Genomic DNA, 21,474 nt, shown 5'->3' on the forward strand with positions numbered 1-21,474 from the left:
CAAATATTTCATAAAATGGTTAAAAATAAGTTTCAAAATGATATTTCTGTTTTTCGTACTGATTCAGGGAGAGAATTTATGTCCAACGAATTCAAAGACTATCTCAATTTACATGGTATTACACATCAAAGATCATGTCCACACACTCCAGAACAGAATGGCCTAGCCGAACGCAAACATCGGCACATTATGGAAACTACTAGGACATTGCTAATTGCAAATCAAGTTCCAAAAAGTTTTTGGGCTGAAGCGGTCCTAACTGCCACCTACCTCATTAATAGGATGCCATCTTCCTCATTAAAGAATACAACTCCAATAGAAAAGCTTGTTAATTTAACTCCAGATTATTCTAAATTAAGAGTCTTTGGATGCAAATGTTTTGTTTTCACCAACAGAAATGATAAACTCTCTCCTCGTGCAATCCCATGTGCCTTTTTAGGATATGCTGATAATAAAAAAGGCTACAGGTGTTTCGATTTTCAAAATGACAAATTATATGTGTCAAGAAATGTATCTTTTTTGGAAAAAGAAAGCTTCTTTGAATTTGAAAAATCCAAGGATGTCACTGAATACTCGTTTTTAATTGATCTAACTTCAAAATCCAATGAATGTGATGTTGGATATGACCTTGACAATGATCAAAGTCCTATTGTTGTTGAAAATGATGATAATGAAGAGCAAATCCATAGGGATGTTAGTCTACAATATTAAGACGTAGAGAGCAAAATCTTCCATGTGCATTACAGAAATACTCTGAAGTCCCACCTAGAAGAACGTCTAGAATCTCTAAACCTCCAGAAAAATTTGTGTCTTATGAATCTTTTTCACCCACGTATAGGGCCGCCATTACATTAATACAATCATATGTTAGAACCATCATCCTATTCTCAAGCAAAAAATCATATAGAATGGATAGAAGCCATGAAAATAGAATTGGATGCACTAGAAAAGGCCAATACTTGGACGATACAAGATATTCCTCCGGGTAAGAAACCTATAGGTTGTATGTGGGTATACAAAGTCAAAACCAAAAGTGATGGGACCCTGGAAAGATATAAGGCCCGTTTAGTAGCAAAAGGATATGCCCAAGAGTATGGCATTGATTATTCAGAAACATTTGCTCCTGTGGCCCGTATGACCACTGTTAGAACTTTAATAGCCTTGGTCTCCATTAGAACATGGCCTATCTTTCAATTAGATGTCAAAAATGCTTTCCTGAATGGGAATCTCGTTGAAGAAGTATACATGGAAGCCCCACCTGGTATTAGTATCCCTAAGGGTAAAGCTCTTTCGTCTAGAAAAAGCTCTTTATGGTCTTAAACAGGCTCCAAAAGCCTGGTATGACCGATTTAGTCATGTTATGCTTGATATTGGTTTTCAACCTTGTTTAACTGACACTGCTTTGTTTGTTAAGAAATCTGAAGCAGGCATCATTATTCTTGTTCTCTATGTGGACGATATGATCATCACCGGAGGCGACAAACAGGGAGTTGCAAATATCAAATCTCTTCTTAAAACTCACTTTGAAATGACTGACTTAGGTTTATTAAGATATTTTTTAGGCATTGAAGTTGCTTATTCCCCTCGGGGGTATTTGATATCTCAATCTAAATTTGCTCTTGATATCGTTTCCAGGTCTGGAATTACAGATGATAAGAAAGTAGACACTCCAGAAGTTGTCAATGTTAAAATGAAAATTGATGATGGAGAACTTCTTGATGATCCTACTCCTTATAGACAACTTGTTGGAGCTCTTTCTTATCTTTCCATTACTAGGCCAGATATAACTCATGCGGTTCATACAGTTAGTCAGTTTCAGCATGCTCCCACCTCCGTGCACATGAGAGCGATTTTGCGTATTATTAGATACTTAAAATCCTCTCTTTCACGAGGACTCTTCTTGTCTGCTTCATCTTCATTAAATTTAATTGCATATACTGATGCTGACTGGGGAGGTGATCCCAATAATAGACACTCAACTACTGGTTTTTGTGTGTTCCTAGGTGAAACCTTAATTTCGTGGAGGTGCAAGAAGCAACAGAAAGTCTCTCTTTCCTCCACCGAAGCTGAATACAGAGCCATGGCAACCACCACTATGGAGGTTGTTTGACTCAGACGATTGCTAGCAGATATGGGAGCTAAAGCAACGCAAGCTTCAAAGATGTGCTGTGACAACAAAAGTGCGATCTACATTGCAAGCAACCGGACATTCCATGAGCGCACTAAACACATTGAGATGGACTGTCACTATGTCAGAGAGGAATACTTACATGGAACCATTGATCTGCCATATGTTACATCAGAATATCAATTAGCAGACTTCTTCACCAAGCCTCTCGCTGCTCCCAGATTTCACTTCCTCTTAGACAAACTTTCGCTCATTGTACCGTAAGTTTGAAGGGGAGTGTTAAAATGTAAACTGCAATATATATATATATATATATATATTATTTAATATTATTATATTTTCTTTTATTATTTTCTTTTTCTATTTTTTTATTTTCTTTTTTAGCATCTAGTTCAATAGAAACTAGATATTTTGATCCAGTCAAGTTCCTGTTGGAACTTGACTGTGCAAGTAGCTGTTGGACTGTAGTCCAACAGCTATAATAAATGCTGTTGGACTATAGTCCAACAGCTATAATAATAAATGCTGTTGGACTGTAGTCCAACCGTTGGAATCCAACGTCTCTTTTTGGAGAGCTCAAAATGAGCTCTCCTCTCTCTCCCATTGTTTTGTATATATAGGGGTGAACCCCTTCAATGTATATAACCATGCTTCTTAAGCATTTTGTTCATGAATAAAGTATTATTTATTTTTCAAGTGTTCTTCCCTTTATACCCTTTCAAGGGTCATGCTTGTAGTGTCTCCAATAGACACTTGTTTGTGAGTTATTTGTGCATTTGTTGAAGACCACCATTTCATTACAGTTCTCTGGTGGACAATGATGAAGAAAGGTGTTTCTCTCAAGTACATTAAAATAATTAAAGATATGTATGAAGGAGTAGTAACCAATGTCCGCACTTGTGGAGGGGTGACAACCAATTTTCCTATAACGGTTGGGTTACATCAAGGATCTGCTTTAAGCCCTTTCCTATTTGCTATAGTGATGGATGAGCTTACGAGATCAATTCAAGAAAATGTGCTGTGGTGTATGTTGTTTGCTGATGATATTGTTTTGATTAATGAGTCTAGAGTTGGGGTTAATGCTAAGTTAGAATTATGGAGACAGACATTGGAAGCAAGAGGTTTTAAGTTGAGTAAGAGTAAGACAGAATACATAGGATGTCGGTTTAGTAAGCAACGAAGTAATGATGAGAGTGTAGTGAAGCTTGGTGAGCAAGAAATACCGGTGGATGATTGTTTCAAATATTTGGGATCTATCATTCAAAAGTATGGAGAAATTGATGGAGATGTAAATCATAGGATAAAGGTTGGGTGGATGAAATGGAAAAGTGCAACTGGAGTGTTGTGTGATCGTAGAATGCCATTGCGGTTGAAGGGAAAGTTTTATAGGACGACTATTAGGCCTGCTTTACTATATGGTACGGAATGTTGGGCTGCCAAGAGATATCATATTCAAAAAATGAGTGTAGCTGAGATGCGTATGCTGAGATGGATGTGTGGAAATACAATAAAAGATAAGATTCGGAACGAGGAGATACGTAAGAAAGTAGGCGTTGCACCCATTGAAAACAAGATGAGAGAGAATCGTTTACGGTGGTTTGGACATATTCGTCGAAGGCCTAATGATGCTCCAGTTAGAAGGATGGAGAAATGGGAAAATATATTAGTTAAAAGAGGTCCGAGTAGGTCTAGGAAGACATGGATGGAGGTGATAGGAAAGGATATGAATGCTTTGAACCTCACCAAGGACATGGCATCGGATAGAAATGATTGGAGGAGAAGGATTCATGTGGAAGACTCATAATGATTTTCTTTTTTGGTTCATATCGCCGACCCCAATTATTTTGGGATGAAGGCGTAGTTGTTGTTGTTGTTGTATAAATCTAATTTTTGGAATAAAGAATCCTTGTTTTTCAAAGTTACATATTTTTTTTACTTCAAGTGACGTTCCATTTGCGGTTGAAACAAAGGATGGAAGGGGATTTTTTGTATACTCAGAAAAAGAATTAAAACTTGGAGTCATATGAAAGGAAGCACCCGAATCCAAAAGCCAAGAAGTCTTACCGGGGGGAGAGGAGGTTGACATGGCCGCATCGAAAGTGGCCCCTTTTAGAAGGGGTTGAAGAGCATCTACGATTTGTTGAAGAGAGAGGGCTTCATTTGAAGATGATGGACCTTCTTGAGATGTAGTGGCCATGGCAAGAAGCTTTTTTAGCTTTGGACACATGGGTTTGATGTGCCCCGGTTCCTTACAAAAGTAGCAAGTAAGCTTGCTATAGTCCCTTTTTCCTCCTTGTCCACTTGGATTTTGGTTTTTGAAATGAGGAGGCTTGTATGCCTTTAAGTTGTTTCCCGGTCTTGAAACAACATTTACACCTTCATTATCTTCATTATTTAAAGGTGTGGCTAATACGCTTGGGGTATTCTTGCTTATACACATCCGAGTTTCTTCCCCACTTAACTTAGTTAATACATCTTTAAGAGGGGGAGAAGAAAAAGCGGATAAAAGAGAAGATCAAATTTGTTCGAATTCGGGCTTAAGCCCATTAAAAAAATTAAAAAATCTATTTTCTTCCAATTGTTTGTGACGAAGCTCTATGGCTTCACCACTCCATTTGGGTTCGAGCATAGCAAGCTCATCCCAAATACAAGAGAGCTCGACAAAGTACTCTCTAATAGACATTTCTCCTTGTTGAAGCGTTAGCGCCCTCTTTTGGAGATAGTATTTATGGGATAAATCCCTAGAGGTATACATCTTCTCAAGATATCCCCTTGCTTGAGAAGCCTTCTTGAACTTTATGATATTTGCATTGATTCTCGTTTCTACGGATGAAAATATCCAAGAGAGGATTTTAAAATTCCTCATTTCCCATTCTTCATGCTTTTTCGTATACTCTTCAAGGGCCTTGGTTCTTTCATCTCCTTCAAGAATTTTTATCTCTCCTCCTTCTATTGAAGTTATCTTGGGTTTCGGTTCGGGAATCGAGCCTTGGACATAGCCCCAAAACCCTTTTCCTTTGATGTGAGCTTCCATGTTACCGACCTAAACATGATAGTTGGACCCATTGAGTTTGAACCCAAGAGAGAAATGAGAGTCTTTTTCACCCATAAGAGGAGAGATTATGAAAAACAATACGTACCTCAAAGGCTTTTCAACTCTTTCTTGACAAAAGAGGCTTCTAAAATATTGCCCAAAGGAGATGATCTACTCCAATACTCAAATAGCTTGAAGGTACGTTTTTTGAGGCACTTCAAAGGAGAAAAAATGCACTATCCTCCTTCAAACGAGGCTCTGATACCATGTGAAAGTATCTCCAACAAGATACTACAAACAATATTACAATATTCTTGGAAATAAATGCGTATACAAACGCCCAACAAGAACACTTCAAACACAATGCACAACACAAACTCACAAATGCACAAATACGAACCCGAGTCATAAGTTCCACTAACACAAGCTTGGGCTATAATCCCAAAGCCTTAAAAAATACAATGGAGGAGATCCCTTTATATAGGGCTTGGAGAGACCCTTGGGCCGCGATATAAGAGCTTGCACCCGTGTCAAGAAACCAAGCATGGTCCTGGTTATCTGAAATTGTCATGGCTGCTAGGGCTTGAGGGACATCTCCAGCTTGGTACATCTGGTTGAACCTGTGATAGCACTTATTGCAGTGTGATTTGGCTTCAAACAAATTTGACATATCACGTTCTTATCTTTCTGTTGGTTGCTTTGCTTATTTTGACGATTTTGGTTATTTTGAGGTTGTTGGTTTGAATTTTGATTCATCTGACGTGATGATTGGTTTCCCATTTGTAAGAACCCTCGACCTCGGGACGAGAATCGACCTTGAAAACCCCCTCTTCTATTATTTTGATTTCGGTCCTGGCGTTGGCTCATGAAGGCCATGTTTTGATTAGGTCGATTCTCTTGATCAGGAGTCTGAAGAGACTTAAAAGTCTCATGAGATTGCAGCAAGGAGACAAGTTTCCTGTAAGTGGTGATTGACAATTTCATCATGGAGATAACAAAAGCTTTATAGCCTTGTCTGAGGCCATTCAAAAGAGAGAATACTTTGGACCTATCATCAACAGGCTTGTCAATGGCTGCAAGCTCGTCACAAGTATTTTTGAAGGTGGCGATATATTCCAATAAAGATAAATTACCTTTCCAAAAAGTTTGCAACTTTTGAAGGAGATAACACTCACACTCTTGTGAGTCGTGAGCAAACACCTCTTCCAACATTGACCACACTTGAGCTGTAGTGTCAAGGCCGACAATGAAACCAAATACTTCATAAAGAGTACCGGTTATCCACCCTCTCAACAACCGATCTGATTTCCTCCATGTAGTAAAATCTGGATTTTCCGATCGCACTCTATTAGCTTCGACCATATATTGCTTTAGAACATTCACGTCGCTGGTTATGAACCTTTGAAGGTCTTGACTTTCAATCAAACCCAAAAGTTGAGTTTGTCAAAGGAGGTAATTGGAGTGTGTCAGCTTGAGAGACACAAAGTTTGCAACGTTTAATGTTGTGGGGTATGGGAACTTGGTAGAGTGTAAGTTTCTGAGGATATTCCTAGGATTCTGATATTTACAAATATCTAAGCATGCAGAATATGTAGTGTCTCTACATCAATAAATCGTCGGTGGCCCACGCTTATGGAAACTCTCACTCTGACGACCATTAGGTAACTATTCTCATCAGTCGCCTCATCCAGGATTTATGGGGTTAAGTCTAGTATGCTAACATAACTCAAATCTTGCAATAACCATAACTAAAAAAAAGTGACTCAAGAAAATTACTCAAATACTCAGTTCTATTCTCATGCGTGTAGTTCTATGTTCTCAAGCTCAATATATGTATTTTTGTCTAAAATACTACATTTTTCAAATCGTGCATATCATATTAAAGCTCAGGAATACATGAAATCATTTTCTACATGTTTGCTAACTCATATGCATTCATTCTATATCTCAAGGATGCATAATTTCTAGGAATACAACTACGATAACATGTAATGTCAGAGCTATATTCTCAAGTACATATAATTTCATACCACTATCTCATATATGCCAATAAAAACGTTGTTTATTATTAACTAGACATGCTTATAATATCTCTTACCTCGAGCGTAAGAGCTTAACTCTAACCTGCGGTCAAGTCTCTCATAGTAGTAGTCGAGTCTGGACATTACACAAAGACTCATTTAATTACTAAACCAACATTTCTTACATTTTGTAAAATTATCAAACTATCCCTCTCAAAAAGCCATGGATGTGAAACCAAACAAATTGCACGACAAGGCTTTGATACCATAAACGAGTTCTTGACTTGTTTAAAAGAAACCAAAAAAGAATGTAAAAAAATAGAACACGATGATATACGTGGTTTGGCTAGAATGCCTACGTCCATGAGTGGTATAAGTCTATTTTTCCTTATCACATCAAAATGGCCTCATTACAGACTTTATGCTCCTTCTGGAGTCACGATCAGGATTGAATCCTGTTTTACATTCATGTTTATCAGAAGTTTTACATTCATGCTTATCAGAAATAATTTCCTTCTTTTGTGGATTTTCTGGTATCTTGCTAACTGGCGTATTTGGTGGATAAGGGTGAGACACTAACTGCTCTTGACGATCACGTAGAAGATCAACATGATCTTTGCTAATTGCTTCAGCTGTGGATGAGGATTAGATGTGATCTTTCCTAACTGCTTCAGTTGTGGATGAGGATCGTTTAATACAGGGGTGATGGTTTTTGGTAAAATGATCAAAGTTTTACTGTCATGAGCATGGTTGCCACTGCAGGTAACAAAAACTTTAGAAGTGAAAAAAATGCTTTAAGCAGTTCTAGTTCCCAAGATTGAAGGTTTTTTGGTGGGTTGTTATAACACTCCGATCCAGGACCTCTCGAGTCCGGGTTCGTGGGTATTACTTCCGTGAGAAAAATGAGCAAAGTGGGTGCAGAGAAAACATGACAATTTTTTTTTTCAAAATTAAAACATTTGCATATCATATCCAAGGTCATATCACCTACATCATTCAACTCAAAAGCACAAATTTACATAAGGTTAAATAAATAAAAACAATAAAGTAAAGTCTCTACTCGGCTCTATGGTCGTCTGTGAAAACCTGTTGATATAAACAGCTATGTCGACCTGCCTCTGGTAGATCTCCTGGAACCTACAATTATAATTATTAAGGGGGTGAGTCTACAACTCAGTGAGGAACAATTATAAACAATTTAAGATTCTGACATACAACTGTAATAGGCTCTAAGCCCTGGTCTTAGTTTAGTTTTCATTAAAGAACACACAAGTTTGTCCCTTTTAAATTCTCCCATTAACTTTCTCAAACTCAAAACTTTGCATTCACTCAATGCTAACCACTATATTAGATTGACTATACCAGTAATAGCTTACTATGAGCATAGCCACTCTTAGGTATGATCTACGGATCACGGGGCACTGCAATGCAAAAGGACTCACTGGTAGCTAGCCAAGAGTCGGTCTCAATAGAGCTATACCTGCTCCAAGGTTCATATGAAACTTGAAGTTCATTTTCTCGTGCTTTTCTTAGAGTCCCACTCATAGTATGTCAGACCTTGATTTTCGTGCTGCGTATTTGGTCATGAGATTAGGACGGGTAGATTCCTCTTTGTGTTTTGGTTTCAACCAACCAAACCTCACCCGATTATGAGTTCGGGGTGAGAAGTTATGATCGTTTTACTAATCCCATGTCATAAGGGTATTTTGGTATTTTTACTGCCCTATGGGTCTGACCTGACTCAGTCTTAGTCCGGACTGAGCTCGATCTGGTTTCAGTCTAAACTGAACCTGAAAAGTTCAGTTTATGCCTCTCTCTCTTTAGTTCAGCAAATTGGACCCAATTCCAGTTTGGTATAAACTGAATCAAACCCAGTTCGGTCTGATTTGTGTTCAAACTGGATTAGAGACAGAGACCTCTCTCTCAAGGTAGCAAACTGGATCCAGATCCAGTTGGTACAACTGGACCAGACCCAATTGATGCAAACTGGACCAGATCCGGTCTCAATTTGGTTTTGGTCTAAACTGAACTGAGATCCAGACCCAGTTTAACTTGGGTTTGTATCAACTGGATCCAAAACAGAGATCCAGTCTTTGTTGGTACAAACTGGACCAGACTCAGTTCAGTCTGGGTCTGGACCTGAGACAGAGGGTCCAGTTTCTGTCTCACAGGATCACAAAAATTGAACCCAGTCCTAGTTTGGTTTGGGTCCGGTTCAGCATATAAAACCGAGATAGGGCTCGATTCCTATCTCTTTTTTTTTTAGTCCCTGACCAGACTCAGTTTGGGCTGTACCTGGTTCGATTTGGTCCTCAGGTCGGGCCGAATCGGTTCGGTTCAGCTCAGACTGAGTCGGTTGGCATACGACCGTTCTTTTTTTTTTTTTTTTCAATTGACCCGACTCGGTCTGGGTTGCCCCCAGATCGAGTTGGTCTGGTTCATACCAACCGGTTTGGCTGGCCAACTTGGTTTGGTTCAAACCCAGACCGAGTTGGTCTGGGGTCTTACTAACCACCGAGACAGAGGGCCACGCCCTCTGTCCATGGCCTCTCTCTCTCTCTCACTTAGCTGAGCAACATCGGCAACCAGCAATTGAGACAGGGATGCCCCCTCCCCTATCCTGCTCCTCCACCACGGTGGCACCTGATGGTTGCCGGTTGAGATAGAGGCACACCTCTGTCTCGCGCCCATTCTCTCTCTTTCTCCCAGAGTTGAGGGCATCTACAACCATGGTGGTTGCCAGCAGCTGGGACAGGGATGCCCACCCACTATCCCATCCTCTTCAGCGGCGGCATCACAGGCAACCGGGTGGCTGTTGGTGGCTGAGACAGAGGCGCCACCCTCTCTCTCTCTCTGTGTTTTTTTTTTCGTAAAAACAACAAACGCAGGGGGAAGGGAATTTACCTTCAGGCGGTTCCTCCTCTGGTCGGCATCCCTCCGGCTTCTCTCTCTCTCACCTCTCCTACTCTCTGAAAACTTGGTGAACAAAAGAGAGCAGTGGGGTTTCTCTTAAATAGAGAAAGCCCCCCGTCTCTCTCGATGATCGTGGGAGTTCCCCCTACATACGTGGGGAGCAACTCCCCACGATCCTATCCTCAACCATGTGAGGAAACCACTCCTCTTATGGGGGGGCGGTTTTTCCCTTTTTTTATCTATTCTTTTTGTTTACCGTTTACAATTTACTGCACTTCGGTGCAGGTTTTACAGTTATTTGGATTACCATGAAGATGTCCGAATTGGTTTCGAGTGAGTCAGAGTCTTGGCCATTGAGGTTTCTAGCCATTAATGATTTGAAGGGACATAAAATTTTGAGTTCGTCAAACTCAGGTTGATGCACAGAAACCATAGATGTGAACTGGAGATATGATCATTTAATGAGGATCATGCTAGCATGCCTAGCTTGCAATCGTGATAGTGTCAAGGAACAATGCTTCGACCTACCGATGGATCGAAGAAACAAGCATGAAAAAGCAAAAGGAGAAAAAACATCCACACACGAAAACAAAGCTTTTATGTGGTTCAGCGAGAACTGCCTAAGTCCACGACCACACTGAGCCTTCTTCTTTATTGATTGAGATCCAGTACAAGAGCTGGATTGCCTCCTTTAAATAGAAGGAGTGTACGAGTTTTACAATGAGTCTACTAGTGTTGTTGAACATAACAAGGAGTCTGGAGTAAAATTACGGAACTACCATTCGCCTCGGGGCCAATGCCCTCGAATCCCTACCTTACGGGAAGGGGTGCTGACCCCCCTGCAATCCCCACCAACTTACCGTGAAGTTGGATGCACGGAAATTAAGGATTTATATCCAGGTAGGAAACATGTTCCACGCTCCAACAGATAACTTGACAAGAGTTAGTATAAAATATTAAGTCTTGATCTGATATATGCAGTGCTTATTGTTTCTTAGATTCTATAGGATATAATGGTTATATAAGCAATCATATTGGTTTACCTAAGCAATGAATGTGGTGTTACAAGTCATTATCTTTTATCAACTCCCTCTTCATTGTTCTGCAATATCTCAAGATAAGTACAACCATTTGTTTATCAAGCCTAGTTACAGTTAATTCGCCTTGTCTGCATCTGATCTTGTTGATTGATCAATACTTCGAAAAATACTAGTCAATTATATCTCCATGAGCCAATTTTGCTAGTCAATACTTTGTGGTGCTAATTGAGCTGAATATTAAGATTGGTTTGTTAATAGCTGTCCATCTTGGTTGGTTGATACTTCAACAACTAGTCAAGCAGGCCACGTCTAGATTCTTGATCATCTGGTTTTAGCTTGACTTCCAAGTAGGGCAGTCATTTGATGCAGTGCCCATTCTTTGTACTTCCCAATCTCAGGAAAATCTGCAGAGGATGCTTTCTTCAACAGTAATGTTTTACCTGGTTTTCAGAGTGATCCTTTTTCTACAACTTTCCAAGTGACACACTTTGTGCTTTACTGATAACTTGTTTCAAGATTATGTTCTTATGTTTATTTTCTGAACAGAGTTTGCAAAATGGTAGCTCTCACTTATACCTAGGCATAAAGCTAAAGCTGGTCAGATCTTGTTCTGTTTATTGCTGACATCAGGAGAAGTCTTGTGACTGATGTCGATTGCACACATTTCCCTGAGTGTTGGAAGGAAATTATGTTAATTCTGCTACAGTTTCTTGTCTTTTTCCTAATCTTTATTTTTTTCTCTCAGAAGATGTGTCTGTGCAAGGTGCATATGACGTTTATACTTTCTGTCAACAATTTCATCCATTCTTTCCTTTGAAAATGTTTCATATGCTTTCTGCACAACTTTCACATTCCAAAATCTGGTTTTTCTTTCTTTCATTGCAAAGTTTCCAGAGCTTTCAGTTTGCATGCCAGGTTCTTGTATGATGATAATTGAAATTCAGTTACCACTTTCATCTCAGGTTCTTGTCTGATGATGATTGAAATCCAATCACCACTATAGTAAATTAACTTAAGAAAAATTATTTTTACTGATGTTCCAAGCTTGATAACACTTTCATGAGCTTGGCTCCAGCTTGAGTCCACAGCTCCATGTTTTTGAGCCTGAGCAGCATAGTACTGTGCTGGTCTCAGCTTGTTTACACCTATCGTTATTGCTTAATTTTTAAAGGTTGAATTTTCAATTGGATTTTTTCTGTTGTCAGACTTCAATTGTGTTAAATTCACATTCAGACAGGGAAAAAACATATTTTCCATTTTTGTAGAGCTTAATTGTATGTGTTTTCTTTGATTTATGCAGGTGGGATTAAAAGACACAATTTTCGACGTGGTCCAATGACTCATGGTTCAAAAAGCCACAGAGCCTTGGGTTCGATTGGTGCGGGAACAACACCTGGACATGTATATAAAGGGAAAAAGATGCCTGGTAGGATGGGAGGGACAAAGACAAAAATCAGAAAATTGCAGGTTGTTAAAATAGATAACGAGCTTCGAGTAATGATGATTAAAGGTGCTGTTCCTGGTAAGTCAGGAAATCTCCTGCGCATAACTCCTGCAAAGATTGTTGGTAAAAACATACCAAAAAATTAGCAGGCATATGTAGAGCTCTTTCATTTCCACCTTCATTCAATACTAAGACCATCTTTTTAACATGATCCTTGTACTAAATTCATCTGTTTTACAAGTTATGGAAGTGAAATTGTTGATTTTTTTATTTGGAGAAACAATTTTTCTCTTAAACGAGAAAATTGTTTGAGTATGATGTGCATCTCAAGTTCAACAAAGAGATGAGCTTGATATTCTTTGAGGCATACATGTGGTAGGGATCTGCAATCATTAGGAATTCCCGTTTCATGAACTTTGAGAACTATCCTAAATTCGGTGGTTGGAGAAATTCAGGTAAAGCGTTTGTAGTTTAAAATCCATAAAATATAGAAAATTACCATTTATTCTCCACCACAATATTCTGCAGGCGGTAGAATTGATGTGGTGGTGGTTATGAAATTTTGATGCTTGATATTGCACGTGCAGTTAACCTTTTGACTGCCTACTGTTTATTGTGATAATTTATTTTGAATATACAGGATAAAATTTGTTGCAGAATGTAGAACGTACAATAACTCTTCATTATCTCCTTACAATTGTTCCAATAACCTGTGTTTTAGTGCCATTTATCTTAGACCGTTTTGTGAAAGGAAAGAGATTTAGATGAGTGCATCCATCATTCAAATCTTCTTGGCTCCTGTCCTTGATAATCAAGGACACCACATAAATATATGGTTGCTTGACATGGTACGGAAAGAATGTGTTGACTGCTGGATTTATATTGCATTCTCTTAACGATAAGAGTCTGATTTTTGAGTCCCATGGAGTGCTATCCCCTAGGTTTATCTCCTGGAAAAATGATTGCTTGATACGAATGATTGCAAGAGTATTGCAACTCTGAGCTGAACTTGGCATCTGATTGCGTCTGGGAGTATATTTAAAGCAGCACGATCACATGAATTTAATGTTATTGCTAGGTTTTGGTGATATAACCACTTAATAGGTTGTTGTTCATCTGGCAAGTGTCTACATGTCATAATCTTTAAATAACAGTATCTCTAACCAGTTTTAGCTCATTAGTCCCTTGGTGTACCCGTGTACTTGCATAGAAAGGAGATTCATATCTAAGAAGTTGGTGTTATTTTGTTTATTGAAACTTGTTAGTGCTCTTGTGCGGCTGAAAAAATATGAACTTGATAGTGTATACTTTGCTTGTGCAAATGAGACCAAGATGTGCAACTATTTGAAGTGATATGACATTGTCTTTGCATGCTAGAAAAGAGATGGGTTTGAAAGAAGAGAAGGAAAACCTGAAGAACCGGGTATTTGTTCCTTTGGATGTCATGCGAATCTTTATGAGATTTTTTCTAGTTTCATCAAATTGCAATGAGATTTAGTTAATAATGTATCTTTACAAGCATATTTTTTTGCAGTGAACTCGTGTGGATTCACATGACTCCTTTAACTGGTTTTTATCGTCATTTAGCAAATTGTACAATCTGGGGGATTTTCCTTGATTTTGGTAATAGTTTTTCTGATATGTACTGTTTGGATTTCAACTTGATATTTGTTACGAGGAAAACCTCCTAATCTGTGAATAATTCATGTTCGTGGAAAGGCTGTGTACTTTTGTATCTGAAAAAGCTGAACGAAGGGGTGGTGTCTTTTCATTTCTATGCTCCTGTCAAAGAAACCAGAGTATTATAAAAGATTTTCAAGCATTCTGGCTTAATCTAGGAAACAATTGGCCAGTTTGGAGCTGGCTTTTTAACATCTATCCTGTAGGGACATAGAGAAAATGGAGAAGAGAACTCATTACTACTTGGTAACTTGGGCCTCATAAGAGCAAAGAGAAGGTTCCAAAACTTAATGCAGATGATGAATCCCAGTTAACCTCCTGTAGTGCAAGTCAGCTGTCTAGCTTGATCTCATGCTTGCGTGATGTGGTTATTTCCCAATAATCCATTGCTTTCCAATGATCCATTTCCCTCCTCGATCGATCCTCCCCACTTTTTAACACGGCCCTCGGCTTGTGATGCCTGCATATGTTCATTAAAGGAGTTAAAACATGTGTTGACTGTTAATTAGCAGATTTTGCTATTTAATGTAAGTTGATCATGGCAACTGTAAAAAGTTCTAAGCATTTGTCCAATGGATATATAGACTTACCTCTTTGTTCCAATCAGTGGAGGCAGTGAGACCAATCAAAATTAGTGTCTGCAGAGCTATGCCTCCAATCATCCCTCCCCATATACCCTGCAATCCGAAACTCAGGAGTTAGGAAAGAGGGTGTGATATACTTACTTTTGGTAATGCATCCGGCAGTGGTGCTTTCTTGGCATGTGTGTATGTGTGTGTGTGCTCGTGTGTTCCTATCATAGAACGGCTGCTTAACTCGTTCAATGGTTAGTTTAAACAGGTTGGATATTGGATCAGTCTGTTAAGGGGGGCATTATGATGACCCAACCTTTTCTGTTGTTTGGTCTCTCTCTATCTCTCTCAAGCGTGCAAAACCATTAGCACATTAATGGTGCAACAGAGCTTACCGCCACACCAAAGTTAAACTTGAATCCTAGAAGTATGCCTGCAGGTAGTCCAACAATATAGTAGCATCCAATGTTTATATAAGCAATCACAGCTTGCCATCCAGCTCCAACAGCAACCCCTGAAATGTACAAGAAATTCATCGACCAAGTAGGACAGGATAGCGTATTGTCCAAAGATTTATTGGTGAACAAATGAAAGGACAACATGGGCAAAGAGTTAGGTGGATACCCGATAAAACTGGTTGTAGACTGTTTAGGGCCACAGTGATCCCAAGCAAGCTGGCAAGCTTTGTTACTTCCTTCTGAACAGCAGTGCTGCTGGTGAATAAGGCAGGGAAGAAATCCCTGGTGCTCAAAACAAGGATCATGACCACAATCCCGATCGATACTGAAGTCACAGAAACCACCCACACTGCAAATTTTGCTCCCTTTGCATTTCCTGCTCCCAGTTCATTTGACACTCTCACACTGTTCATTCAAAACAGGTAATATGATAATTGATTCTCCTCTAAAAGGTGTTGCTAAAAGCTTTTAGAGTGCCTTCTGTTTATAGTTATTTGCATCAATGCAAAAATTATGTTTTCAAGCAGGGGAACATAAGCATCACCTGATTGCTGCATTAAATCCGAGTGCGATCATGGCATCCCAACCATTGATATTCATGCTGCCAGAGGAGGAAAAAATCATCAAAACAAATATTGCACTTGTAATCATGATTGGAAAATCTTGGATATAATAACAGTTAGCAAATAATGAATGAACAATCCAGTATAATTTTGCTTATTTGTTCTTTCATATGCCTCTGTAACTTTCCCAACCTTGAGTGTCACCGCTTACAATATGCAGGCACCAGCTGGCCCATAGTTGCCACTCAATTAGTAGTTTTTGGATAACACAAGGTCATTTAGAGGCTCAATTATGCTAGGTTCAATAGGCAATTCCCCAATGGATCATGATAGGTAAAATGAGAAGGTGATGTTTCTTATTACCATATGGAGACCGCATCAACAGGAATAATTGGGTTTGATAAGTGACTAACAATCACAATGAGCACCATTAGATACCAAAACTCCAAGCTGCCAACAAAGAAATATGTTAGTGATACATTTTCCATGTAAATAAAGACGAGTTTAAGAACATTCTTGGCTTATTTCTTTACCATAGCATGACTGCTGAAGCCAGGGAGAGTTTGACAAATCCCCATAGGTCCTTGAAAGCCAACCATGACAACCCAGTCCATGCATCTTGGCAGCAGACCAATATGTAGCCTAACTCACCGAGGACAACCAGCCACCAAGACAAGTTGAGGGTTATAGCCGCACCAACCAAGCCCCAGCCTAGCTTGAGAATCATTAGCCAGCTCAGGAATGCATGGATGACGAGAACGATGGCGGCAACCCAAGCCATGGCCATGACCTTCCTCTGAGACTGGAGGAACTTCTGGATCGGGAAATTAGCGGCGTAGGCGTACAACTGAGGAAGCATCCATATCGCGAATTCACCTGCATCAACATTGACAAAATGACCAAACAATTCTTAGTATAATAGAAAGATTATGTTGGCATTATCAATCTTGAATCTTTAGTTGATTCAGCTAGTGTTCTAAAACAATTCGAGTTATGAGGTAAATGTCGAACATAATATGGGTCATGCGCCTTATTTTAGCTCTAGAAGAGGTACTTAATAAAACAAGTACATGTATGGTGATAGTAAACATGTAGCAGTCTTCCTAACTTGGATACATTTTTCATACTTTACTCAAGTTTCCACGCGTTAAGAACTCATTTTATCGGCTTGCACCAATTGTAAATTTAAGGGATAAAAAGAGTAATTTAAACAAGGTATGCCTAGGCATGTTGAGAGATAACAAAGCCACCTATGTGAGCACCCTTACCCCTCCATTATTTAAACACACCTTGTGTGTGTGTGTGTGCACGTGCAAGCGCGATGAGTGTGTTTGTGTGCAAATTTTGGCTGTTCCGGATCCGAACCCAACTGACTCTTCAGTGTATTTTCTGATTCGAAATCCGAACTGTTTGCAATCATACATATATGATATGTGGCTCGTTAAACGATAGTACTTGTTGGCGACTAAAACAATGATATTTTCCTTTTTGATTTCTTTAAAAAAAGGAGACACCCTCAGGTTGGAGGCATCTCTGACGGATTAACAAAGATGCCTTGGATGCCATTCATCCCCAAACATCATGATTGGATAGTTTACCAGATGAGTTTCACAAAAATTTTCTTAGGCAGACTCTACCAGTTATACAGCTATACCATTGGGTTTTGAACCTGCAACATCCCAATACAAGGTGACGTGCACTAGCTGCTCCTACCAGACAAGTGGAGCCCCCGTTGGTATCACAAAAATTTTCATAGGCGTCTCACCTGATAGGGCTCTTTAAAAAACAGTCCTGTCAATCTACCAGTACTTCCAACGTATATTTTTAGTGTCACTTGTCCGATCTCTGCTCCAAATCAAAGCATATACCTACCGGTCAAAGCCCATACAACCCCACCTCTTTTGTTGGCTTTACATAAAAATCTCTGTGACCTTATTTTATTTGGACGCTTAAGATACTTTTTCAGGGAAATGTGCAGTGTTATTGAAGTCAGTTAGGTGCAGCACTTGACTGATAGAAAGTTTACATGAAATAGGGCTGAAACAAGATGAGCTGCTCGTGACACTTTTTTCTAATATAGAACTCTCATGAGATACGAGCCTTTCTAACTTCGATACATTTTTCATACTTAAGTTTCCATGCACTAACATGTTATTTTATCGGCTTGAACCAATTGTAAATTTAAGCGAGTAAAAAACTAATTTAAGCAAAGTGTGCCTAGGCGTGTTGAGAGATAACAAAGCCCCCTATGCCAGCATCCTTCTCCCTCCATTATGTGCACGTATGTGTTTGTGCATATATATGTGTTACAATTAGCAATAAGTTTGCCCAAATTATTGCCAAATTTATGTACGGTGAAAAGAACAGAAAAAAGTACACTACAACTTTAAGGGTACGGTGAAAATGAATTACGTGATTTGGAATCTCATGTGATTCAAAATGTTATGTTTGTTTAACGTGAGGAATGAAACCTCAAAAAAACATAAAAACGTGATAAAAAAATAGAAAAAAAATAAAAAATAAAAACTACTCTCCTGAGGCCCTGTTTCGGTCACTGAAGATGTATGGTGGCTCGCCGGAGACAGTACTCCGGTGAGCTCCACCCATTCTGCCATTCAGCCGGATGGCTGCAAAACAACAAAAAATAAAGAAACAAAACAGAAAAAAAAAAAAACTAAAATAAGGGGATCTCTGGTATGAGCCCCTCTTCCGTCACAAGGAGGGCACAACCTTCCTTGCCTGAATCTCGACCTATCCAGAATCAAGAATCCAGCATGCAGCATGCTCCCCTGTCTGGGTTGAACGGAGGGTAGTGGAGCTTGCCTTGGGCGTGCACTCCACCTGCTTCAATCCATGTTTGTATGATGTTGAATGGATGCTGGAGCCCTGCCGTTTGTTTGTATGAGGTTGCCTCCGGCGCACCTCTGGGTTGAACGGATGCAGGTGGAGTGGTGGGCTGCTGCTTTGCCCCAAACCCATGGTTTGTATGAGGCAAAGAAGAAGAAGAACGCCCCAACGTTCACCTTTTTGCAGAGTGAGCCTGTGAGAAGTGATTTCAAATCATTCACACCCCAACACGAGATTCAAAATCTCACGGGCGGAGTGATTTCGATTCTCAGTTCACTATTCAAATCTCATGTTCGGAACCGAACATGGGATGGTTGAAGTGTTAGGTTTTCAGGCAATAAGTTTAGAGTTCAAATCCAATAGCTTACAACTTTAAAACGTAGTTTTGCAAATGAGTTAGTATGAGCTTGGCCGCGTAGGTTTATAATCCAAAATTTATTATTTTTTAATTTAAAAAATGTAATTTTTTGTAGACGAGCCAGCTCAAGGCGAACTTGTTTAACTCAAGCTGACCATGAGCTCGACCTCAACTCAGCTTACCACAAGAACGAGCAGAACTTAAACACCCTCCATTTGGTTCATTTAGCTTGCCACAAGACCCAGGCCTGACCTGAGTTCCAATTAAGAACCACAGATTTTCAATGTAAAAATGATAAAAAAATTATTATTTTATTGGGTATGGTCGGGGTTCTTATCAGGCCCAGGTATGGTTTCTCTTATAGTACGTAGACTTGATTAGACCAGGGTCTGGACCTGATACCAAACCCGAAAATCTGGTCCAAGTCTAGTTCTACCTGGATCCGAACCAAACCCGACCGGTTGACACCCTTACCCAAAACACACAAAATCGCCACACAACTATTTTCTGTCTTTTGGATGGCCTGGGTACTTTGTAAAGTACTTGAGCCCGGTCACTGGATCTGCTCCGGTCCTTCTTGGCTTGGTTTGGGCTATTGGTAAGGCCCACATAAAAAACAGGGTACTCACTTCACTATACATCCACATAAAAGATTTCACCATATGCACAAACGTTTGTATGATGAAAATGATTACTGTAATGGGTAGTCCAAAAGAATGGTGATGATCATGTCTGCATAAGAAAAAATTTACCTGCTAGATCAGCCATTTCGTCCACGACCCCAACAAGCTTTAGTATATAGTTTGAGAAGATATAAACAGGAGTCAAGATCAAGGCTGTGGTGAACAGGATAACCCAGGATCTCTGCATGTAAATTCCCAACATCCTCAACTTCCCTGCACCAAAAGCTTGCCCACATAGCGTCTCCAAGGCACTACCCATCCCCAACTGCCACCACCACCATCACCGCCATCAACAACAAAAAAAAAATTATGTCAATATAGAACATATCATACAAGATGATTTAGTAGAAACTATATTCATGTCATGATCTTACCAGGAAGCCAAATCCCAATCCTGCAATCACAGAGTTCTCTATAGACACTGCAGCCAGATCGAGCTCCCCCAGCTGACCACAGAAGGTCTGTGTGAGTGCACCAAGTGAGTAGTTGCATATTGCGGTGAAGATGGCTGGGCCTGCAAGGTGCCATAGCTTCTTGCTCTCTACCAAACTTTTCCTGCCGAGACCATAGCTTTCTGGGTCACCTAAGAGGGGAGTCTCCATCCTTGCTGATTGGATGATGCTACCACCTCACCTCAGTTCAGCTCTCTATGGCTTAAATAAATGTGCAATATATAAAGAGGGCGCAAGCGCAGCTACCTATTCAACTAATTTACCAAAAGGTCATTGCCCTGACAAAATATTCTTCTTTTGTAGAAAGACATTTAAGTTTCTCTAGCCAACAATAATCTTCCCACCTACACCCACCCCTAACGTTCGAGCTTTCAGCAACTTTCAACCATCTTTTGCACTCCAAATTTTAGTTGGGTTTGTTACAGACCCTTTTCTTTCCCAAAATTTTGCTAACAGTTTGACCCTTCCCCTCATCTCTCTTATATTTAATTATTTGTGAATAATTCGACCCTCCCCCCCTCTCTCTTTTATACATAGGGCGAAAATACAACGATACGGTGGTACACAAGAATTTTTTTTAAAGGCAAGCTGGGGTTAGGTGGGCACCTACAAGAACAGCCGCCGCCTCATGTGGTAGAGGGATTCGATCCTGGGCCTTCATCTTGACACAGGACCCCTCTTACCACATGGGATACGGCCACCTCGGTAGTGGTACACACACTCTTGTTTGTATGGATCTAGCCACCAAATGGTAGATGTGTTTAGCATGGTTCATTTTATTATCATTATAATATCTGATTTTTAAGATAGTGAAAAATCATTGGCTCACAATTCATAAAAGTAAGGGTAGTCTAAAAATGATATAAAATATCATATTTGAGTCAACTTTTAACACATGAAAATAATAAACAGGGCATGTTAAACATGATCTAAAGGCTAGATTTTGCATTTGAATCTTAAATCTATATAAATCAAGTATGTATCACTAAGTTAGGGTGGTAAGGTACCATCGTAGAAGCACACACATAAACACACAGGTATATATGAAAAATATTTGCTATTAATGAAGATAAGGAACTAATGAGCTAGAAATCATAAGTGCGACTCAATCTAGCCGCATAGATGTGTTCAACATGGTTTGTTTGCTAAGGATCAAGCCTTGGATTGTGTTTTTTTTTATGTAAAAATATGATCTTTTTAAGTTATGAAATTTTGATACATTATGAGCTATTGATTTTTGGCCTCTTTTAAAAACCTAATTACATGTCATACTCACATGAA

At 39.5% G+C, this 21,474-nt stretch overlaps 2 protein-coding genes across 2 annotated transcripts in view; one reads left to right on the plus strand and one right to left on the minus strand.

Moving 5' to 3' along the window:
* LOC149847928 (large ribosomal subunit protein uL3c-like) overlaps positions 1-12,846 on the plus strand; it is a 32,367-nt gene extending 19,521 nt beyond the window's left edge. Inside the window, exon 2 of the mRNA XM_090009229.1 lies at positions 12,437-12,846. Within this exon, the coding sequence (XP_089865355.1) occupies positions 12,437-12,726 (290 nt within the window). The 3' untranslated portion in view covers positions 12,727-12,846. The remainder of the gene's footprint in view (positions 1-12,436) is intronic.
* Positions 12,847-14,609: 1,763 nt separating this feature from the next.
* On the minus strand, positions 14,610-20,277 carry LOC149847929 (protein DETOXIFICATION 33-like). Its single transcript, XM_090002773.1, has 9 exons — positions 20,116-20,277; positions 19,811-20,006; positions 16,387-16,729; positions 16,217-16,303; positions 15,835-15,891; positions 15,457-15,695; positions 15,228-15,346; positions 14,851-14,937; positions 14,610-14,720 (listed from the first exon to the last, which is right to left on the minus strand). The coding sequence occupies exons 2-9, from the start codon at positions 19,998-20,000 to the stop codon at positions 14,610-14,612; spliced, it is 1,233 nt and encodes a 410-aa protein (XP_089858899.1). The 5' UTR covers positions 20,001-20,006; positions 20,116-20,277.
* Between the last annotated feature and the right edge of the window lie 1,197 nt (positions 20,278-21,474).

The sequence above is a fragment of the Nuphar pumila genome, chromosome 1 (genome assembly GCF_984573655.1).
Source record: "Nuphar pumila chromosome 1, dmNupPumi1.hap1.1, whole genome shotgun sequence".
NCBI classification, from domain to species: domain Eukaryota; kingdom Viridiplantae; phylum Streptophyta; class Magnoliopsida; order Nymphaeales; family Nymphaeaceae; genus Nuphar; species Nuphar pumila.